General features: G+C 46.0%; 1 protein-coding gene across 3 annotated transcripts; it reads right to left on the minus strand.

Annotated features, from left to right (window-relative positions):
- Nucleotides 1-3,099: 3,099 nt before the first annotated feature.
- On the minus strand, nt 3,100-21,889 carry Ttpal (alpha tocopherol transfer protein like). 3 transcript variants are annotated; one of them, XM_051186794.1, is made up of 5 exons: nt 21,774-21,889; nt 16,179-16,644; nt 11,820-12,013; nt 9,705-9,815; nt 3,100-6,862 (listed from the first exon to the last, which is right to left on the minus strand). In XM_051186794.1, the coding sequence occupies exons 2-5, from the start codon at nt 16,624-16,626 to the stop codon at nt 6,584-6,586; spliced, it is 1,032 nt and encodes a 343-aa protein (XP_051042751.1). In that variant the 5' UTR covers nt 16,627-16,644; nt 21,774-21,889; the 3' UTR covers nt 3,100-6,583. The 3 variants fall into 3 exon arrangements, with proteins under 3 accessions (XP_051042751.1, XP_051042760.1, XP_051042743.1); XM_051186803.1 differs by having other exon boundaries at nt 11,838-12,013; nt 16,179-16,641; nt 21,774-21,876; XM_051186786.1 differs by having other exon boundaries at nt 16,179-16,641; nt 21,774-21,876.
- Nucleotides 21,890-22,990: the final 1,101 nt, after the last annotated feature.

Consider the following 22,990-nt stretch of genomic DNA (forward strand, 5'->3'; position numbering starts at 1 on the left):
AGTGCCCTTAGGATTTGTAACCAGATGCTGGGGCAATTTATCTGAGATTTGAAATTAGAGAAGTAAAGAGGGTTTGGAGAGAAATTGACAGCTTAGACCATTTCCACATTAGTGTTTTAAGTGGATAAGAGAGATTGATTTCTGGGAGATTCTGGTTTAATCTGTGTAAATAGGTTCTATTTGAGACCCTGGTTGTATCAAAAGGATGGAGATGGTCCCTTCAAATGATGACTCGGTTTGGGAGTCAGACCTTCTGGGTCTGTATCTGAGCTATTCTATTATCTAGCTATTGACTGGCCATCTAATGCTTACTGAGTACATACTGTGCTTGTGACCTTGAGCACACCAGTCTGCACCTCAGTGCAGAGACTGAAGATAGAGTCTCAGAGAGAGAATCTACTTTTGACAGTAAGTGGCCAATGTCACTATGGATAAAAAGAAGACTAGATGGTACTTAAAAGGTCAGATTCTTTGGGCGGTGGTGGCGCACACCTTTAATGCCAGCACTCAGGAGGCAGAGGCAGACAGATGTTTGTGAGTTCGATGCCATCCTGGTCTACAAGAGCTAGTTCCAGGACAGCTTCCAAAGCCACAGAGGAACCCTGACTCGACAAAACAAAACAAAAGGTCAGAGATGTTCAGAATCTGACAGAGGCTGAATTTGAGGTGGTTTTCGAGAGTCAAACTGATGGCCAGCTAAGTAGAGTTAGAGGCTAGGGAACCTGGGTTTGACAGGAATTCCTGGAATTACTCTCCTTTAGATTCACATGGAAATCAAGTTGGCCTTTGATCTTAACTATAAGGCAGATACCCTACTCTTAACAGGGTGGGGAGAAGGGAAAGGAAGGTCCTAAATTTCAAAAAAGTTACTCATTCTTTGCCTTATATGATTCAAAGGGTTTTTACATCATGATAATTTTGAGATTAATTTGAATTAACAAGTTCTCTTAAAAAAAAGAGAGCAGTTTCACCTTTGCTTGGCTGCACTCTGATAATGATTTAAATCTGGCTGTTAACATTAACATGAAACATTCTTTCAAGACACAAGTGAATTATACATCAAGTGCAGAACTGTACACAGGCAGGAAGAATGCCAGCATTTTGAGTAATCCTAAAGTCATACTTCACAACAGGATATTGTTTTTAATCATCCCATTCCAGATGAGTCCACCTGATTTTCTTTTCTTTTCTTTTCTTTTTTTTTTTTTTTTTTTGGAGCCTGTCCTGGAACTAGCTCTGTAGACCAGGTTCTCGTCAAACTCACAGAGATCCACCTGCCTCTGCTTCCCCAGTGCTGGGATTAAAGCATGCGCCAGCAATGCCTGGCAAATCCACCTGATATTTCACCACAACCTCATTTGCAGGTTGAGGCTCTTGACTCAGCAATCAGTGGCACATCCTAGGAGTTTATCAAAGGCAACAGCCAAGCTGTCCCTTCAGCCTAGCTGCAACTGGGAGAAAGCTACTTGGCCCAGCTTGAATTAGTTTGGTTTCTAGTTCAGTGGTCCCCAACCTGTGGGTCATGACCCCTTTTGGGAGGGGTGTTGAACAGTTCTTTCACAGGGGTTGCCTAAGACCATTGGAAACACAGATATTTACATTACAATTCATAACAGCAAAATTGCAAATTATGAAGTAGCAACAAAAATAATTTAATGGTTGGGGGTCACCACAACATGAGGAATGTATTAATGGGCCATAACATCAGAAAGGTTGAGAACTGCTCTAGGTTAGTCTTGTTTGGAGATGGGGTCTTGCTCCAGGCTGAGCTGGCTCTGCAGTTTTGTGCAGTTTCAGGAGCCCTGCCCCCCTCTATTCACTAAACACAGAGGCAGACTATAGGCAGCAGCCAACATGCCCAGCCTCAAATTCTATCTTGATAACTGAAGGCATTGCCAGAAATGGCCTTGGAAGCCAGGGATGGTAGTGCATGTCTATAATCCAACTGCTGTCTGCTCTGGGGCATTACCTGTCCTCTACAAATAAACAGCAGGTAGCAGCTCAGTGTATATGGTATTAGCCCCATCCCAGTATCCCCCATAGCATAGACCTGTGTATACTGCTTCTGGGTGAAAATGTTAATATGACTTCTGTCTCTGAGATAAAAATTTGTATGTATGTGTGGTGGGGGTGGAACTGAGCCGCAGCCTCTACAGAGGAACACATTTTTTGCCAGGTAGTGGTGGTTCACGCCTTTAGTCCCAGCACTTGGGAGACAGAGACAGGGAGATCTCTTGAGTTTGGAGATCAGCCTGATCGACAGAGTAAGTTCCAAGAACAGGCTCCAAAGCCACAGAGAAACCCTGTCTTGACCCCCCCCCCCCCAAAGAAATAGAGTCTCACTTAGCTTATATTTTTTCAAGACAGGGTTTCTCTGTAACAATACCTGTCCTGGAACTGGCCTCGAACTCAGATCCTACTGCCTCTGCCTCCTGAATGCTGGGATTAAAGGCATGTACCACCACCATCCTGCTACTTCTTAGCCTATTGACTAAGATGAAGTGGAGAGATGGAGTCTTGTGATGTTGTTCAAGCTGACCCCAAACTTGAACCTCAACTTGTAGAATAGCGGGGACTTAACAGCCTCGTGTCACTCTATTTCACTTTTCTCTGAAGGATTTCCATTCCATTCTCATAGGGCTTGGTTATGTGAGTGTAAAAATGAATGATATGTGGCACTAAACCCATCATGTCCTCCCAAGGGCAATACACTTCATTCATGGTGTCTGAAGATTTAAATGAAATTATGTACTCTGGGTACTTGGCACTTCTGTCCATGCCACAGGAGCTCTTTTGGAATAATTAGATATCATCGGAAGGATTCAGGGTCAGTCCAGAGAAACATCTCGAGTCTTGGGACCTGAAAATATATTCCTCTACCACTATGTGGAGCCAAGTTCATTTTCCTTTATACACAACTAGTGTGTTGTAAGTGTTCATGATCTTCAGTGGCAGCCAGTGACTGCCACAGTGCCCTTCCCAAGCTCATCTAGAGGGCAGGAGGCTGTACTTGGGCCCATGGTTAGGAACCCTGTGTCTGTCTAGGTTACCAAGACTACATCCAGGTTTGTCTCAAGAACAAAACCATAATTCTCACACTCAGCCTTACAGAGATTTTTATTGTTGGAGATCCAGTCATGCATCTAAAATTACATATTTCACCACTTAGAAAAATGCACTAGAAAAATAAACTTTTGGTCAAAACAAACACTGAAGTAGACGATTCCACCATATGTGCCTATACTCAAAGCCAAACTGAATTTCAGTTTGAAGTAAGGAACGTGACAAGGGCTAAAACAGTGGCCTAGACTGTCTAGGAAAACAGTCCCATTTCCACCCATCAGAAGGTGCTCAAGGTCTTGGCCACTGGGAAGTTTCAAGTATTTTACCTGTGGGTTCCTGTGTACTATGCAAGAAGCTGAGGCACATCTGGGAGACTCCAAGGCAGCCACCACTGAACTGCCTGATGGGAAAATCCTCCAGTGAGATTGAAAACACACAGGTAATTGAAAACTAGTAACCGTGTGGTCGTCTCCAGTGGCAAATTACACTGGGCCTTCCTATGGCGCAAGCTCCCATGGAGAAATACTTGGCGGTGCTTCTTGGTTTGAAGCTAAGGATTTCTGAGTCAGAAGAGAAGAAAGAAATTTGCTTGAGATTTACAAAGTGAGCAGATGGCAATACTGAGAAACCTTAGCAAGGTAGCTGGCTATCCTGAGCAGCCCATTGGTGTTCCAGCCCGACACCAACTAGTTAACGTTTCCCTTCCTAAACATTTCACAGGAAAACCTGAAGTGCATGGATTCAAGATGAGGTATTGTAATAATGCCACAACAGCAGTGTAGCTGTTGCTGTCCAAATGCAAAAGCAAGTTCCATGAATGACTGGAAGGGTGAAATGACATCTTCCCAAACTGCCTGCTGGATAATAAGGCTGTCTCAGATATTCAGAGGGAATGCCTGAATTTCTGAAGAAACTGCCTTATAACTGAGGTGCTTACAAACCAAGGGTGGAATGTGAGTGGTTTAAGCCACTCCTGTGCTCAGAGACAGCCAAGATTTGAAGCCAGCATTTACGGCTGTTTCTGTAGATTTATTTGTATCCCTTCATGAAGGAACAATAGGTTTCAGGGAACTGAATTTAGTGGAATTCTGTAGTGGACTTGGTCAAGAGAAGAAAACTCCCATATTCCTAAACTAGCATATTTCAGCACCAAGTCACTTGACCTATATTCTTAAATAACCTTGTTTTAAAAAAGCAAGTAGAGTGTCCTTGTGGCCAGCCAGTGAGGAACAGGAGCCAGAGTTCAGCATTCAAGCCTCTTTCCAGTGATCAAGGGTATCAAGTGGCACATTCAAGGCCATGTAGGAAGATAAAGCTGGACCTCACTCCTATTTTATGTTCACTTTTTGCTCCCAACACCACATAACCTTGAATTTTAGGAAAAGTTCACTTTGCTGTCTGTGAAATGGGTAGAGCTTTTCCCTAAAGTCAGACACTCCCGAGTCCTTGCTTACCTGCTGCCTCTGCCTGTGCTCCCTCCACTGAGGCTCTGCTGCATCCCTGCTCTTCAGCACAGGAGCTGCTTTATTTTACATCAGGAGGCCCTGGTCACAGCCTGCTTCAAACCGGAGGTGCCAAGATTGACCTTTAGTGTAGGCAAGAAGCAGAACAGCATGGGGGAACAGCAGAACCAGGCTCTCAGAGGCTTGACAGAATGGCTCCCCTTGGCCTAACCAGAAAAGCTTGGCAAACTGGGTGCATTTTGCTCTGAGATTTCGCCTTGAGAGCCTGGCTGTCCCTTCTGTTAAGTAGACAAAGGACTAACCAGCCACGTGACAGGATTTAAACCAGGGAAGTTGGTGGGGCTGAGGAATTCATCTTTCCATGTCTCTTTTTTTTCCTTGAGCTCCCTTCCTCCTTAGTACCTAAATAAGCTTCTAATGGATTCTCTCACCCAGGTTGGTGGATTCAGAGCCATCATGGATCTTTTCAGGTGTGTGGGTGGCCATCTTTTTAGGCAGAAAACCTGGCAGGAGCTAAACCAAATAGCAGAAACTCAGTAGTAAATGGTCTCTATGGGTAGTCAAGAGGGGCATGTTTTGGCACTTAGGTTCAGTCAAGACCTAGAAGATCAAGGATTAGCATCTATGGTGAAAAGGATGTTTTCCAGAATTGGCATTTTATGTTAAGTTTCCATTAAGAACTTCTGCATATGTTTTTAGGAAATTTAGTAACAATTGATTTGCCTTTGCGCCGCAAGACCGTGTCTGTAAGCTGTATGGAATGCCTGCTTAGTCTAGTAAATACACAACCAACACTACTTAATACTATTTAACATCATAATTCATGATGAATACCAAAAGAAACAGTTCAAAAGCCCGGAGATAAATCACTTCACTCAATGCTTGGGTTAAGGTTAAAATCTTGACAGGTGTCTAAAGTGCCTAAATGCAAAACTATCTTTCTGGGCAACTGGTCCTTCCACAATAGGCAAACACTTGGCAGGGCTTCCAGGTGAACCAGCAATAACCTACCCCAGTGTGTTTCCAGAGACAGAAAATAGAAGAAGCCCAAATCTGGCAAATTACTGTGGCTGTTTCTAATATGCTACTAGTGTCGCCTGCCTGGAAGAAATTGTATAAGATTTGGCCAGCCTCACCAAAGCCATCCCTTTCAAGCTTACCCAACATTCCGCAAAGGCAGTTGGTTACCATCAAAGGCCTGACCAAGTGGTGACACTCCTTTACATAAGTCTTATGTATGGACCACCAAAAAACCAAGACCCAACCACCTCTAGGTGGTAATCTTTCCAAGTAGGAAATCTAACAACCAGCAGCACCAAAGGCCCCCATTCCAGGTAGCTTCACTTTGGAGATGACAAAGCTGAGGTCCATGTCCTATCCAGTCACACACCTGACTCCTTAGCCACAGTCAGTCCTAGAATCCAGGATTTTATGTTGACCTGTATGATCCCATGATGAAGAGAGCTAAGGCTTTATGGGTTTGGGGAAAGTTTCTATTGCAAGATTCAACCCTGGAATCCCAGGGTTGCTCTGAAGCACCTGGCTTCCAAATCTGATCTTTAATCCTGCCTGGGTCCCGGAAATTCTACCACTCAATTTACAGTGCTTTCCAGACCCATTGATGACAACAGGGGCCTGAAATTTGCTGATGAACAACTGAGGTCAACACCTAGGATTATTGGGAAAGAGACTCTCAACAATTTCATATGTGGCCACATTTCAAGATTGGCAGATTGCTTCAGAGTTGTGATCAATCCAGTGTCTTCTCTATTCACTTTAGGTGACTGACTCTGATTGCTACCAAGATGCATAAGAAATAGATGCAGACAGCTTATCCAGACTAGCAGTTGCAAACATTTGAGAGTCACTGGGGTGGTTTCCTTGTCTTCCCTGGAATAATCCAGGTAGCCAAAGGTCTGCTTGTAATGGGCTCACCCTTGAATCTCTGTAGGCAGCTCCATCACTGCATAATGATGGAGCAAGACTGAGGCATTGGCATCTTAATCTGTGCATGTCTAAGGAATGAAGGAATTATACATGACTCTCCCAGAAGAGTGCTAATAGCAGGAGTAGAGCTGGGACTTCATGGCTCGCATGGAGTCATCACACTGTGCATCTGAGATCAGCCCTTCAGATAGCAGTGGCTGGCCCAGGAGACTGTCACAGGCAGGCACAGGCTGGCAGAACTCTTTTACAAAGTCATCCTCTGATGCCAATAGCACTGCATTCCAGGTGGCAGTGTCCAGCTCTCCAGCTGTGCCCCCATACTCCTTGGGGAGGATATTTCTTGGAAGGTTTGTGTGGAGAGAATTCAGGTCAGACCCATGGAGAAAGAACTAAAAAAGAACAGTACAAAAAGCATACTCAGCAGCTGTGATCACAGGCACAAGACTGCATCTTCCATCATTCCATCATGGTGTTGGGGGCAGGACCACTCACTCTTTAAGGTTCTATAGGCAGTTAGTGTTTGCTGGGGTGGGAGAGGGGCATTTCCTTCATTGTTATGGCCATTGGTATGTCCACTAGTAAGTGTCCATGTTCCTGTAAGTGGTCCTAGATAAACTCAGATTACCAAAACCGACAAGAAGGCAGAAGGAGGGGAGTGGGAGGAGGACAAGAGGGTAATGGAAAATGAAAATGCTATAATGAAACTGATTATTATATATTAATGTATGCTAATTATGCTGGTTAGTTTTGTTTTTTTGGGGGGGGGTCAACTTTATACAAGCTAGACTCATTTGAGAGAAGAACCTCAATTGAGAAGACGCCCCATCAAATTGGCCTTCAGGATATTTCTTGGATGATTGATGTGGGAGGGTCCAACCCACTGTAAGTAGTTCTGGGGTATAAAATAGCAAACAGGGCAGGGAACAAGCCAGTGAAAAGCATTCTTCCACAGTCTGTTTCCGTTCTTGCCTCTAGGTACCTGCCTCTAGGTTCTTGCCTTGGTTTCCTTCAGTGACTGTGACCAGGGAAATGTAAGCCACATTTTCCTCCCCAATGCTGTGGTCATGGGCTTATCACAGTAATAGAAACCTAAGACACTAATAACCCCCCCCCCGCTTTTTTTTAAAGCACAGACACACACGTGCTGAGGGGAATCAGTAATGTGACAACCTCCCTGTGGCAGGTTGCTTAAATAAACATGTGCTGAGTGAAGGAAGGAAGTTCCTTACCCCCAGGAGCCTGGAATACCTTAATTCTCTACTGTAGACCCCATTGAGAGAACCTTCCAGTTAGTCATGATGCAGGTACTTCCCTACCACCCTGCCAGTCCCATGCCACCATCGTTTCTCAGAGTCTCTCAGTGGCCTCCTGCTTGGCCTCTCAGTTTTGAGCCTTGTCCCACGACAGTCCTCTCCTTTCAGTGTGTCTCAGGTAATGTCACTACATTTACAGTCTTCTCATTCTCTCACCTCACATAAAGCCTGTCAGAGTCTGGCAACTTAATTTCTCAGGCTTTGCTCATCATTCTCTCCCACTCAGCTCCAGCTTCGTACCTGCTCTTCTAGTAGGAGTGCATGCTGGACACCCCTCCCATGCCTCATTATACCACGCTGGCCTCCCAGTTGCTGTATGGCTTACATCCTCACCTCACACGGCTTCTCAATGAGGGACCATTCCCTCGGCAGGGCTAGATCCTGGCATGCATACAGTGGAGAGAGCAAGTCAACTACTGTCATGCATTCACCTGTCTTCTCACTGTGAATGCCACTCAAATCAGCTACTTTAAGCTACTGTTGCCTTGACTTCCCCACTGTCAACCAAAATAAACCCCTTTGTCCCTTAAGTGGCTTTTGTTAGATGTTTTTATCACAGCAACAGAAAGGTAGGCTCCCAACCAACCAGGTTTCAAGGCTAACTGACCAGAATTACCTGAGGTGATTTAAAAACCACCACACCAGGCTCAACTCTTTTCTGTTAACATCTTTGGGGAAAGGGCCTAGGAGTCTGGATCTAGACTTTTAAGTGTTAGCTCTTATAACCTTGAGATTCTCTATTTCTATATGCTTATTTGAAAAGAAATGAAGCTGGACTGGACAGACAATTCCAAATTAAGAGTACTTACTGATCTTCCAGAGGACCTGGCTTTGGTTCACAGCACCCCCATCAAGTGGCTCACAACAGCTTGTAACTCCAGTTCCAGGGGGATCCAATGCTATCCTCTGGCCTCCTCAGACATCACACACTCACACACATACACTCACACACACTCTGTGGGATAATCTGTACACTGTAAATTGTTAATTAAAAGCTGATTGGCCAATAGCTAGGCCGGATTTTCAGGGCAGAGAGGATGCTGCGATGGAGAGGGTGGAGTCAGGAGTCTCAAGCAGGTGCAGAGGGAAGCAAGATGAAACAAGATGAATGTGACTTGTTGAAAGAAGGTACCACCACACGGCAGAGAGTATGGGCTTGAGCTATGGGCTGAGCATTTATAATTAATACTAAGTCTCTGAATGGTTATAGCTGCTGAGACACTAAGAAACTACCTACACACACACACACACACACACACACACACACACACACACACACACACTTTAAGATTAAAAGATCCTTAAAAGAAAAAGTGTGGCCCTGTAAACCCAGCCTTTGGAGTGACCTCAGTGTCTCTGGGTGCAAGGGAGGAAGGTAAGAATGCCATTACCACATTTGCATCAGTAGCCCTGAAAAAGATGAAAGGAGGAGGGGCTTTTGTGGGTCAGAAAGGGTGACCCTCTTTTAAAAGTGTTGTGTAGGGTTGACTGTGTAACTTAGTGGTACAGCACTTACTTAGCATGCATGAAGTTCTGAGTTAGCAATGATTGATCTATCTGCTAGGTGACCCATTCCTTCCCTTTCCTAGATCCTCTTACACATAAAATGCAATGTTGGTCCCCAATGTCTAAGCCAGGACATCAGGAAGTCTGAATAGATTACCAATAAGCCTGGGCTACATGAGGCCCAGTAGTAATGCAACACCCTTGTCCTATTCTCATTATTGGCAAACTGTATTCTTACTAGTTCCATTTTCCCCTCATAAAAAGGATGGATCATGTTAAGCATAAGTGCCTTAAACTTCCAAATTAGTTTCTGAACAAAAATAATGATGTTTAGGTGTCAAAATAAATCAAGTGAGAAAAAAAAAATCAAGGGAGATTTTAAAAAGTAACAAATTCAAAGGAAGTCACTCACCCTGTTTGCTATTTTCTCCTTCAGAAATGGTTTTATGATGGCAAAAATGCCTTTAAATATCCGAGGTTCATTTACTATGTGGACTGCTTTTATCCGAATGGGGAAGCCATCCTGTGGGTCGAAGAAATGGCATGTTAGAGCATGGGCATTTTCTGGGTACCATCCCCTCTTCAGCTGCCCTTCACATCTAAACCACAGGCATTCTGCTCTGACTCCCGGCTGCCTCAAAGACAGCCCTAGTGTCAACAAGCCAGAAGACGGGTTTTGAGGAAGTCTGGGTCAGAAGACTAGGCAAAGGTGGCAGGTGTGGGAGGCAGCTCCTACATAGCAGCAAACAATGGTCCAACATGACAGAGAAAGAGATGGAAAATACCAGACCTTCCAGGTCAGAGCTGCCCAAGTGCACTTCCAGAGTGTACAAGATACAATGTGAAACAGGCCTGCTTGAGAAATACCGTGGCCAGAGGAATACACCGGCCTGCACAGTCATACAGGTTTCCTTATCCTAGCTTGGTGGTTCAGGCCTGTAATCATAGCAATATGGGAAGCTGAGGTAGGAGGACTGTGAGTTCAAGGCCTGTCAGAGTTAAAGAGTATGGTGTTTGAATGAGATGTTCTCATAAGCTTGGGCATCTGAACACTTAGTCACACTTGTGGCTTGGTTTGGGAAACTGAGAAGGCGAGGCCCCCTGGAAGACACTGGCACCCTAGGGATAGGCTTTAAGAGCACACAGCCCCACACTGGTTTTAGTGCTCTCTGCTTTGTGCTTGCTATTGAACTCAGAAATCTGCCTCTGCCTCCTACTTGCTGGGATTTGCAGGTGTGCATCACCACCGCCCAGCTATAAAAACTTTTATAAATGGGGCTGGGGCTGTAGCTCAATGGTCGAGCCCTTGCCTGATATGCAAGGTTCTAGGTTCAATCTCTAGATCCATTTAAATAAGGGGGGTGGTTATGTCTTTAAGTGCAGTTCTGTTCACGGGCTTTAATACTTTGGTTTACAGTGACATTCACAAGAAAGGGGCACATTACATCATAGTTACCAAACTTACTTAACTCTGGAATTTTGGTTCCTTCTGGGTGACCTTACATTAGTAGAAAAATACAGATCCAAACCCGACACTGTGTTTATGTGTTATGTGTCATGCACAGTATATATGTGTTATTCAGCAGGAGCTATCAAAACACAGAGGCAGGAGCTGGAAAAATGGCTCAGCCGTGGAGGGCACTGCTGCTCTTCCAGAGGACCTGGGTTCAATTCTCAGCACCCACATGTCAATTTACAATGGTCTATAACCCTAGTCCTAGGGAATCTGATCTGATGCTTTCTGGCCTCCTCGAACACCAAACACACATGTGCACAGAAAATACACACACACACACACACACACACCACACACCACACACCACACACACAGAATACCCATACACATAAAATAATTAAAAACAAAATAAAACATTAAGCCAGGGGTGTATGTTGTGTTTGCTTAGTGTACATGAGGTCCTGAGTTCTATTCCTAGCACAAGAAAATAAAAAAAGCAGACGCTAAGGAAAAATCAGCCGTGATGGAGCTGTGCATGGTGACTCTTTGGCTACATGTCAAGTTTGAGGCCTACCTGAGCACAAGAGTCTGTCTCAAAAACATAAAACAAAATAAAATGATGACCAACAGAGAAGTGATCTGTTTAAGTCAATTCACAGCAAGGGCTTGGACGTCTGTGGACCTTGGTGAAGGACAGTTGCTCCACTGGTCCCTCACAGCTCAAAGGAGGCAGCACCCAAGGGGCATGTCAATATCAAGAGCTCAACCTTTAGCTTTGACATGTGGAGTAGGCCATGTTTTCTCTAGGTCTATGCTACCCCATCTACCAAAAAAGGAAAATCAATTCTTGCCTGCTTCAGAGTGTTCCCTGAACTGTAATGGCAGGGCTTTGTGAACCATTAAGAACAGATAAGAGGAACCTCCCACAGGTACCTTCGGAGTCATGGCAAAGAGGACTGAAGAGTAGTGGGAAGTGGGGTTTGTATAGTCCCCATATGACAGCAGCAAGTAGACAGGTCATGGGTAAAGAAAGTAACCACAGAATGGCTACACTGTAAACAGGGGCCATACCTGAAGGATGCCAATCACCTTTTTGGCTATAAAAGGGCCGAAATGAGATGCTTTTGATAAGCTCACGCCTTTGTAGTCTGCAAGAATTACAATTCCGTTCACTTGTGTTTCTTCAGATTGAATGAGTTTTTCTAATGTCAAGTATATGGCCCGGATGTTTTCAGTGATTGGGTAGTTGCTCGGTATCCATCTGTCTGAGGTCATAAGGATAGACAGCATTACAGAATTAATACAAACAAGTGCTCAGAATAAGATGCATCTTCTAAAACCTGGGCTTTGCAATGGAAAGAAAAGACATTTCTTGTCACCAAGATCCTGCCCAGCAGCTGTTTTCTAGACTCCCAAACCCAGCAGAACATCTGCAGATGAAAACACAACTGAGATTAAAAGTGTGAGCTCCAAAGCCAGACATGCTACCTTCTGACTTTAATAGCTGTGTGACCTTGGGCAAGATGCTTCAGCACTCTTAACACCCCCCCCTTGGTTTTTCAAGACAGGGTCTCTCTGTGTAGTCTTGACTGTCCTTGAACTCACTCTGTAGGCCAAGCTGGCCTCCCAACTCACAAAGATCTACCTGTTTCTGCCTCCCGAGTGCTGGGATTAAAGGTGTGTGCCACCACTTTCCAGCTGAGCCTGTCTCTTAGGTAAACAGGGTAAACATCTACCTTCTTGGCCACCTCTGCTTCCTGCCATCAAGAGTCATCACAAAACCACCTTATTTCCCATTCTGGCCACACAGGTTGCACAGAACTGACTGGCCAATCTGGTAGACATCCTAGTCACAGAACGATGTGATCTAAGCCAGGTATCACAGAGCCAGCCTTTACCTAGGGTGTGGTTCTTAGAAAAGGGAAGATCACTCTTCCCTTACATAGCAGTAAAGCTGTGAGCCTGAGGTCCAGGGGCTCATGAGATCATAGCTGGTCTGAGAATTGATAAGGTGGGCAGAGATGGCATCACCTCTCTAGTTGTCCTGAACCCCCAAAATATAATTGAACCTAGATGTCACCTGAGCAAATGAGTTCTTGTTGCAGTTGGCTTTTGGTCATTTGTTATCTAAACAGTGAGTCCTAACTCACATGTAACTCCAGAGTGTTGCAGGATGGAGCACAGCTATGCTTCATAAGGCCTTTCCTCAAATTCCTCCTTGCAGGATGGATGCTTCATTAATTTTGCATATTTAATGAGTCCTCTTTTTGAGAAAAGGATAATGACAATGATCAATGATATTTTTGATTATTTTGCATATTTAATGAGTCTTCTGTTTGGGAAAAGGATAAAAATGACAATGATATTGTGGATTGTTAATCTCTATTTTTCTCTTCTTTTTTTTTTTTTACTTTTTCCTGAGACAGGGTTTCTCCATATTGCTTTGGAGCCTGTCCTGGAACTAGCACTGTAGACCAGGCTGGCCTTGAACTCACAGAGATCTGCCTGCCTCTGCCTCCCGAGTATTGGTGTGTTGGGATATTTTTTCTTTTCTTCTTCTTTTTTTTTTTTTTTTTTTTTTTTTGTTGTTGTTTTTATTTTTATTTGGCAGGGATGAGGGGATTGAGACAGAGTCACTCTGTATTATAGACTGACCCTGAATTTTCAGGGATCATCTTGTCTAGGCAAAGGCTGCCATGCCTAGCTGGAAACCAAGACCTTATGTCCCATTAAACAAAAACATAAAGACAAAGCTCACTGGAGTCTGGGTTCATATCTGTAACCTCAGCACTTGGGAGGTGTTAGTAGTAAGAACTGGAGTTCAAGGCCACCTTCAGCTGTACAGAAAGTCCAAGGCCAGCCTGGGCAACAGATCAAGTCTCAAAAACAAAATCCCCTCTCCAGATGCTGAGAAGTAGAGTCATGGTCTTCAGTGGTAAGATCCTCTTGCTCAGGTACATAACTCCCAACCTGTGCACATAGAAGCAACCCTAATTAAATGCAGTGGGTCACTACCCACCCACGCATTCCCTGCAATGGGCAACACGAGACATGAACATTGGAGGACTTCTTGGGGCTTGGGGACTCAGAGGGAAGGGTAATGAAGAATAATGGGGGACCATGGTCAAAGTGATTGTGTGTGTGTGTGTGTGTGTGTGTGTGTGTGTGTGAAATCAGGAAAGAATACATTAAACAAAATTTCATTTTGCTAAAAATAGGATATGTAATGTGCACAGAATTACTTTTCATTATGTACATATGCTACATGTACCCCTTTATGTATAAGGGGACATGTGTGCCAGAGCATGTATGGAGGTCAGAAGACAAACCTAGGTTGTAACCTTCCTCCTCCTTTACTTGGATTCCAGGGATCAGAACACAGGCTTGTGGGGCAAGTGCTTTTACCTGCTGAGCCATCTCCTTGGCTCTATACAAATTCTCATAACAAATCTTTGCCAAACTTGGTGATTAATGTTCATGTGAATTAAGCCTGCCTCTATATAACTGGACATCATCTTTTCAATTGCATACATCTTAGAAGAGCTTAGAACAATGCAAAGTAAAACCCAGTTAGGAACACAACTTTGTAGGTATGCATCCTCCTAAGAAGCTGGGTCAGCAGGTAGGGGCCGGATCTCACCCAAACACAAGGAGGAAATTCATCTCACAAGCATAACCACATGCCAGGAGGAGGCAGAGCCAGCATGGTGACATCTGACCATCTGATAACACTCTGAGTTGAGCTCATGGTAGCAAGACAAAGCTTGCTGGCTGGTTTCTAGGTCTCTCAGTGCTCAGAAATCTGCACTGTGTATTTTAAAATAAACACCTAATTTTGGAAAGTGCCTAGCACAGCAGGTGAAATGGCCCCAGCTATGTCTGACACGTGGCTCAGGGTGAAGAGAATGGTCTAGACTGCAAAGGCAGTTTGGTAAAAGGCTAGAAGTGGTGTGAGGCATTCAGGCGGAGGGAGACATATGGAGATGGCTGTACTGCCTGACCCCCCCTCTTCAGGTGACTCTATAGGCACAGGGCTGCCAGCATGTGCTCACTTTCTGGTCTGCTTAGGAGGAGTGCTGTAATCTTTCATTCTCCCCTGGGCTCTGCAATGAAGGGAGCTGCAGGGGCTGCAGTGGACTGAAGGTCCTTCCTCAATGACACCTGATGCCCAAGAGAATAAAACCAGCAATCAGAAGGCTTTCCCCCATTGTAGCTGTTCCCAGGGCCACAATTTTAAATGCTCTCTGTGGGGATCTCCCCTTGCTGCAAATACCTGGGCCAAAGATCCAAGCAGAGCCGAGATAGAAAAACAGGGCTGTGTTTTTCACTGTCTTTCCTGATACCTGAGTTGCCACCTCCTCTCTACTATGAATAGTAAAGTTAATACACTAGAAAGTAGGATAAATAGATGTGATGTTTATTTATCTTTGAGTCTATCACAGTTCTTTGTGTAATGTTAAAAAGATACTTTAAAAAAAATGGACACATGCCTTTAGTCCCAACACTCAGGTGAGTTTGAGGTCAGTCTGCTCTAAATAGCAAGTTCTAGGACAGCCAGGGCTACATAGAGACTTTTTATCTCTATGGATAAAATGGAAAAAGATGCATTTTTAAAAAAAGCTAGACTGAGTATCACTATGAAGTGTGGGAATCAACAATGAATCAAGAGGCTCTGATCACAGCTCAGTGGTACAGCTCCTGCACAGCAGGTGCACACCGGGGTTCCAGTCCAGCACTGCAAAAACATTTTCAGTAAATAAAAATAAATAAGACTTTGTCAGAGTTTAACCCAACAGAGGAAGGAGGGGTAAGGAGGCACAGAGTGGGCACCTTTCCAGGCTTCTGCCCAGCCCACACTGTCTCACTTTTATCTGTCCTCAGCCCACTCAGAGGAGGCGCTGGGAGGGGCTTGGCAATCATGTCTGTACCCACGAGCAAGAACAGATTCCTCAGCCCACTGTATTCTCTCCTTTGGAAATCTGAGTCTGCACTGACAGAAGTTCAGAGTGGCCAGGTGGAAAAAGTATGAAGACGCTGTCTGTGCCCAGCACAGACAGCCCTGGGGGTCTAGGACCTGCTAGGAGTGGCAGCAACTTCAGTGTGGTGCATCTGCTTCTGCCTCATTAGGTCAAATATTCCCATGGTCCTCAGTCTGAGGATGGCTTTGTCATCTGTAGTCAAAGGAGCTTTGAGGCCACTCATAGTGGTACACACTTAAAATCTTAGCACTTGGGAGGTAGAGGCAAGAAGGTCAGGAGTTCAAGATTGTCCTTGGCTGCACAGTGAGTCTGAGATCAGCCCGGACTGTTTTAAAAAGCCAAAACCAACCCCAAAAAGAACTTTCACTAAAACAAGAAAGTGGGGGAACTATGAGAGGAAGCAGGGTACAGGACAGACCCATCTCAGAGAGGCCACACATCCCCCCAGTACCTGGCCGGATGCAGAGGACATGGCAGCCCCTGGGGTCCGTGTGGGGCAGCACTGTGAGGAACCCCGAGTTAAGAACGTCTTTCAGGGCTGAGGGCCTCAGGTTGCTGAAGACCTCTGGCCAGCTCCGCCGGCAGCCATGGTAGTTGACCAGCAGCTGCAGGGCCCGATCATAATCAAACTTTCGGGCCCGCAGGAAGCGCAGCAGGAAGGCGTCATCAAGCGAGGTACTCAGGTATGGGTACTCTTTCCGCACCATGTCTCGAAGGGCCTGCACATCTCGGAGTCTCCACTCGGGCTTCTCCTGAAGCTCTTCTCTGGCTTTGGTGACCAGGTCCTCTGTCAGCGAGCACACATATCCAGGAGGCTCAGGCGGAGGCAGTGGCAGCTCATTTTCGGAGAGCGAGGCCACGGAGGGGCTGGTTCTCTGAGAATCACTTTCCTCTGACATTAGCTATCGGAGTCCCTGCTGACACACAGGCCACAAGTGAGGGCGACAAGGTGTAACATGGGCCTTTGTGATGGCTCAACAGGTGACTTGCCACACAAGCATAATGACCAGAGTCTGATCCTAAGAACCACAGAAAGGTAAAAGGAGACAATCGACCCCACACTCACAAATGTACATACATATATGCTCGCTCGCATGTATTTTTTTAAATTATGTTTACTATTAGTATTGTACTTTTTTTACCTTTATTTTTGAGTCAGAATCTTTTAAATTTATTATTTTATGTTCATTAGTGTTTTGTCTGCACTCTGTGAGGGTGTCAGACGCCCTGGGACTGGAGTTACAGACTTGTGTTGCCATATGTGTGCTGGGAATTGAACCCAGGTCCTCAGGAGAGCAACCAGTGCTCTTAACCACTAATCCATCTCTCCAGCCCTGTGCATGTAATTTTTGTTTGTTTGGTTTTTTTTTTTTTTTTTTGTTTTTTTGTTTTTTTGTTTTTTGTTTTTTTTTTTTGAGATAGGGTTTCTCTGTGTAGCTTTGGAGCTTTGGAGTGTCCCGGCACTCATTCTGTAGCCCACACTAGCCTCGAACTCACAAAGATTCACCTGCCTCTGCTTCCTAAGTGCTGGGATTAAAGGCATTCTCCACCAAGGCCTGGCTGTGCACATAATTTTTAAGGTGAAACACTGCTTACATTGGACCCGACAAGTGGGAAATGGGGGACTGGGAGTTTGGGGCAAGTTACCTCAGGGAGGTGGATCCCATGGAGGAATGGCCTTGGCCTGAGTCACATACTTAAGTCAAATCCAACAGCCAAACACCATGCCTTCTGTGGAAGGGTCTAAATAGAGGCTTGGCTGTCATTGTATAGACATGAACACAAAACAACCTTGAGATTCAGACCCAGTTCAGAACTAACACACACGTTCTCTAAAATACTGATGAGAATATACATTGAATCTTTCCAGAGAACTGTTTGTCAACACTGAAATTCAAAAGTAGGCTGTAGAGAAGGTTCAGCCTGTAAAGTGCTGGATTCCCCAGTCTCCACATACAAGCCAGGGATGGGTGCATGTGAGTCTGCCCCCACCAGGGCTACGGGCAGGTGGGAGGAGGGAAGAGACAATAGCATCCCCAGAGCTCATTGGCCAGGCAGTCATCAGTGAGCTCCAGGTTCCATTAGACCAGCGGCTCTCAATCTGTAAGGTCATATCGGATATCCCACATACTAGATATTTACATTGAAGTTCATAACAGTAGCAAAGTTATAAAGTAGCAATGAAAATAATTATGGCTGGGGGTTCATCACAACATGAGGAATTGTATTAAAAGGTTGCAGCATTAGGAAGATTGAAGACCACTGAGTTAGACTGTCTCAAAAAAATAAGGCAGAGGGCCAGCAAGATGGCTCAGCGAGTAAAGGCACTTGACACCAAGCCTAGCAATCTGAGTTTGGTTTCTGGAATCCACATAGTAAGAGATAATTGATTCCCACAGGTTATTCTCTGATCTCCAGATCCACACTGGGGCATGAGCACCCCCCCCACCAATAAAATAAATAAGGTGGAGATTGATCAACGAAGACACCCAACACTGCCATCTCACTCACACACACACACACACACACACACACACAGAGAGAGAGAGAGAGAGAGAGAGAGAGAGAGAGAGAGAGAGAGAGAGAGACCGAGCTTTATGAACTGACATTTGAAGGTAGGAAAAACACCAGAAGAGAGTACAGAAAATAATTACATTTGTGTAGAAGGAGATAAAAAGAAAAAAACGTATAGTTACTAGTTACCTCTAAGAAACAGATCTGAACTGGACATCTAAGAGGCATTTAAGGTGGGTGTTTGTTTTGAGACAGTCTCACTATGTAGCCTGGGACTTGCACTCCTCCTGCCTCAGCCTCTAGGATTACAGGTATGTGCCACCATGTCCATAGGATTACAGGTATGTGCCACCATGTCCATAGGATTACAGGTATGTGCCACCATGTCCATAGGATTACAGGTATGTGCCACCATGTCCAGCCTGTCTGAGATTTTACAATGAAACTTATTACCGTGATCACTGAAATGTGTCACAACTGCTGCTAAGGAAATGTAACTGAAGGGCTCCAGCTGTAGTCCCTTCAGAGGCACTATACTAATAAGGCCACACTTTATACACAGCCCCCCTCCCCATTCCCAGCCAGTGACTGACACATTCACAGGTGATGTTGATCTAGCTGGATTCTTCCTGCATAAATATCCTTCCTAGAGGCCAGACCTGCATCACTGACCGGAAGGTTCTTTGTCATCTCCCTTCCCTTATCCGTGTGGGCACTCCAATAAACACATACTGCCTGTCCATTTGTTGACCCTAGAGCGTGAATCTGGAAAACCTGCACTAACACACTATGGAATGCAAAACAGACGACAGCTGCCTGCGCTGTCCTGAGAATGAGCTGGCAGCAGGACTCACTTCCTGGCTGCAGAGCCTGAGCCTTTGTCCATGAGCAGGCAGCAATCCTCCCTCTATGCTCAAGAGGGAGAGCAGGGGCCATCTCAGAGTTCTTGAACAAACCTGTAATGTCCTGGCTGCACCTGGCTCAACTGAACTCCCTTTGGTCCACAGCAGCTAGTGACCACGAAGGCCACTCCCTCCAAATCCTAGGATTTCCCACTCCATCTTTTGAATTCCAACCTCTAGTCACACCAGCTTCTTTTGCTTGCTCCCAAAGATGTCCTCATTCCATGCATGTTCTGGTCCCTCTCAATAGTATGTTCTTACTCCAGCTCCCCCCAACTCACACAAATTCACCCTAAGATCTGACTGCATGGCACACATGCATCCAACAAATATGTACCAACTTATGATGTACCAGGTTTCCCCCCAGGCACTGTGCATGCAAAAGCAAAGAAGGAAAAAAAAAAAAAAAAAACCGTCTTGTTGAGCCCAGTGGAGATGAGAGACAATTTATAACATAATATACAGTCTACTATTGTGAAGAAGAAACGGAGGGAGTGGGACCAGGATTGCAGTTTTAAACAGGGCAGTCAGGGAAGGCTTGCCTAGGTAACATTTGAGCAAAGATCAGATACCCTTACTAAACCCAACATAGGGTTTAGTAAGGGTATCTGAAAAATGCCTGGCTTTTCTGAAAAGCAAGATGCCCAGTGTAGCTAGAGCTAAGGAAGCAAGATGGGGAAAGTAGATGGGTCCAGAGGCTTTCTGCTTTCTGGGGTCTACTGGCCAGGGCACTGTATGCCAGTAAGAACTTCAAACTTCTGTGATGAGTGAAGAGGGGCAGAGAGGCTTTGGCATGACTTCTGTTTAAAAGGACCTCTCTGTTGTCTCAAAAACGCACTAGGGCCTGTGAGGTGACTAGCTTGCTGCTCCAGCCTGGCTACCTGGGTTCAGTCCCTGGAATTAAACTTTACAAACCCCATGTGAAAGGAGAAAAGGGATTCAAGGCTATCCCCTGACCTCCACGTGTGTGTGCATCCATGCCATGTGTGTCCATACACCACAGAAAGTAATAATGAAAAGTAACTTTAATTTAAATAGTGGGCCCTAATGAAGTGATGATATAGAAGGTTCAATGACAATCCAGGTGTAAAGGGACAGTGACATGAAGAATTCAGCCTTCACTCACTGCGGGCTGTCTGAGCTGCTTGAACATCAGCTCTGTGGACTAGGATATCCCCAATTCTTGCCATATGTGTACATAACTAGTGTATGACATCACGTAGTCGATGTGTAATACCTTGTAGCACCAAACAAGGTATTAAGACATACAGGCTCCATGCCATAAACACTTTATTTCAATGTACTTCATAGAGGTGTACCGAGCAAGGAATAGGGCAATCCTGGCCTCACTGGATCCACCCTGGGCTGTTTTCATAGGAGTCACCAACAGGTAGGTGCCAGGAATCCCAACCCACTGCTGCCCACCTGAGATTGACTGTTGTGTCACAGGCTACAGAACAAGCCTTAAAGGCCCTCTCCTTTCCTCCGCCACCCCTCCCCTGCCAGGGAAGACAAGCTAATGACCCACCATTCTTGGAATACACTATGCATGAACTTTCTTCTCCATGTCTGCTGCCAACCACACAACTCAGCATCTTCAAGGCCCAGCTTGAAGTGTCACCTACTCCATAAAGCCTCCTCCCTGATGTCCTCAGGATGAGTCCCTCCAGGTTTCCACAGCTCTGGGTTCCTATGGCTCTTTAGAAACTTTGGTTCAGTGTCACAGGTGTCTGCACGAAACCCTTCAGAGTCAGTTCCCACCCGCTCATTTACCAAAGAATCACCGACTGCCTCCTGTATGTCAGGCATTGTGCTGACAGAGGCTAAGGACACAACAGAAAACAATAAAACCTTGCCTTGCTCAGCTGACATCACATTGGACAGGACTGAGGGGAAGAGGCCACACGTGCTTGAGGGTTTTGCTTTGAATCAAGCTCTACACCGACCATCCGTTTTCTAGTTTCTTCCTGTGTCTTGCTGGGGATAGAACCTAGGGCCTTGCACATGCATTACTCTACCACCGGACTCCACTGTCAACTCCATAGTTCAACTTCATCATATTGAGCCAGCACATTTTCATCACTGTTTGCACATTACAAAGGAAGAAACTGACCCCCTACAGTGTGGATCCCAACACAGCAGAGACCTTGCCTGACAGGTCACCACAGGCTCATGACAGCACTCAGTAAACATGGGGGCGGGGGAAGTATGGCATACCCTGCCCAGTGAGGCAGAGAATAGTGACAAGCCCCACCTGGCCTCATCATCTCTATACTCCACCTGCAGCTTCCTGCTGTATCCCCAGGGGCTCAGCAGTGGCTGTCATTCGGGGAAACAACATGACGGGTGGCCCTGGGGACAGGATACAAAGCCTAGCATCCTCCCCACCTGGAGCCGTCTCCCTGTGAAGCATTCCCGTTCTCTCAAAGCAACCGGAGGCCGGAAACCATCTCCCTTTGGAGCCCCAGAGACCTCCGAGCCTCTGACAGCGCTCCAAGGCCCCTACTTCCGGTCGTCGCCCCCTCCCCAGGAGTCCCCATTTCCTGGGGTCTCCCGCCCCCCGGCTCACTTCCGGCAGTCTCTCCCTCCGTCTGTCCCCTAGGTGCACGCACGGGCTCGCGGGCACTCACCAGCCCGGCGGCAGGCGGAGCGCGGGTCACGGCGGCAGGAGCCTCGGCTGGCAGCGCGCGCAGTACCGACCCGCACTCCCCGGCCGGCCCGCCCGGCACTCGCGCCGGAAGTGACGTCCGGGCGCGCGAAGGCGGCGCCCACGCGGGAGCGCGCCTGAGTGAGCTGTGCGGCGTTGGCTTGGGTCTGTCCCCACCTGGTGGCCCCGGCTGTGTAGCCGGGTGTGTTGATGGGGAAGCTGAGGCCCGGAGGAGAAAAGCAGCTGCTCCCCTAGAGCAAACCGCCTAGTGTGCCTAGTGTTCTGCACCATTTTCCTTAAATCGTCATGTTTTTGCAAATTCCCTACTTGATGACAGGGAAGAGACGGTGCTGTAACCGGCTTCAGACCCAGACCTCAGGACTGGCATTCCAGAACTGCTTAGTCCTCAGCTGACATCTGGACTGGCTGCCAGATGAGCCATTTTGGCTGAACGTCCTAGCCTCCTGGCCTCGGTTCTTCTTGAATAATACGATTCTTGCCCTGAACCCGGACTCAGTAACTGTTCCCTGCTTTTGGGCTCACGTGTTTGTCTCCAGCCAGCGATAGGTTGAAAAAGGGTTTACTAGCTCCACGCCTGGCCCATTAACTACCATCACTACATGCATATCCGTGTTTTGTGCCACTGTAATTTGGGGAGCAAATCTCTGAGGTTCCTCTTTCGGGTACAATAAGGACAATAAACCATTTCTAGAAAAATTCTGGTGGTCCAAGAGGATGTCAGATCCAAAGGAATGACCTTTCCCTACCTAATGGATAAGAGGAGTCTTAGGGCTGTGGGAAGGGTCCAGAAGGGGTATCAGGACACAGACAGGGGCGTTGTCAGATGCCAAACTGCATGTGTGGGGGAAGTGTTAAGTGGCCTAGGAATGCTGAGCTGCGTTTATCTGCTTGTTTGTTTGTGTGCTGTTTTTAATATAGGGTGTCATCATGTAGACCAGGCTGGCCCCCAACTCATGATCCTTGTGCCAGGCATGTAAATGAGTACCAATCACCCCAGGTTTCGAGTCATGAGACTTGTGATCCTAGGTTCTCTCCAATCCCCAACTTCTAGGTTGCCAAATAAAATATAGAGCACTCAGTTAAATTTGAATTTAGATAAACAGAAGTCTATTTTTAAGACAGGGCCTTATGTAACATTTGGGACACAGTCGTGCTTTAGAAACTGTTGTTTCTCAGAAA

Source organism: Phodopus roborovskii, unplaced genomic scaffold (genome assembly GCF_943737965.1).
Source record: "Phodopus roborovskii unplaced genomic scaffold, PHOROB, whole genome shotgun sequence".
NCBI lineage: Eukaryota > Metazoa > Chordata > Mammalia > Rodentia > Cricetidae > Phodopus > Phodopus roborovskii.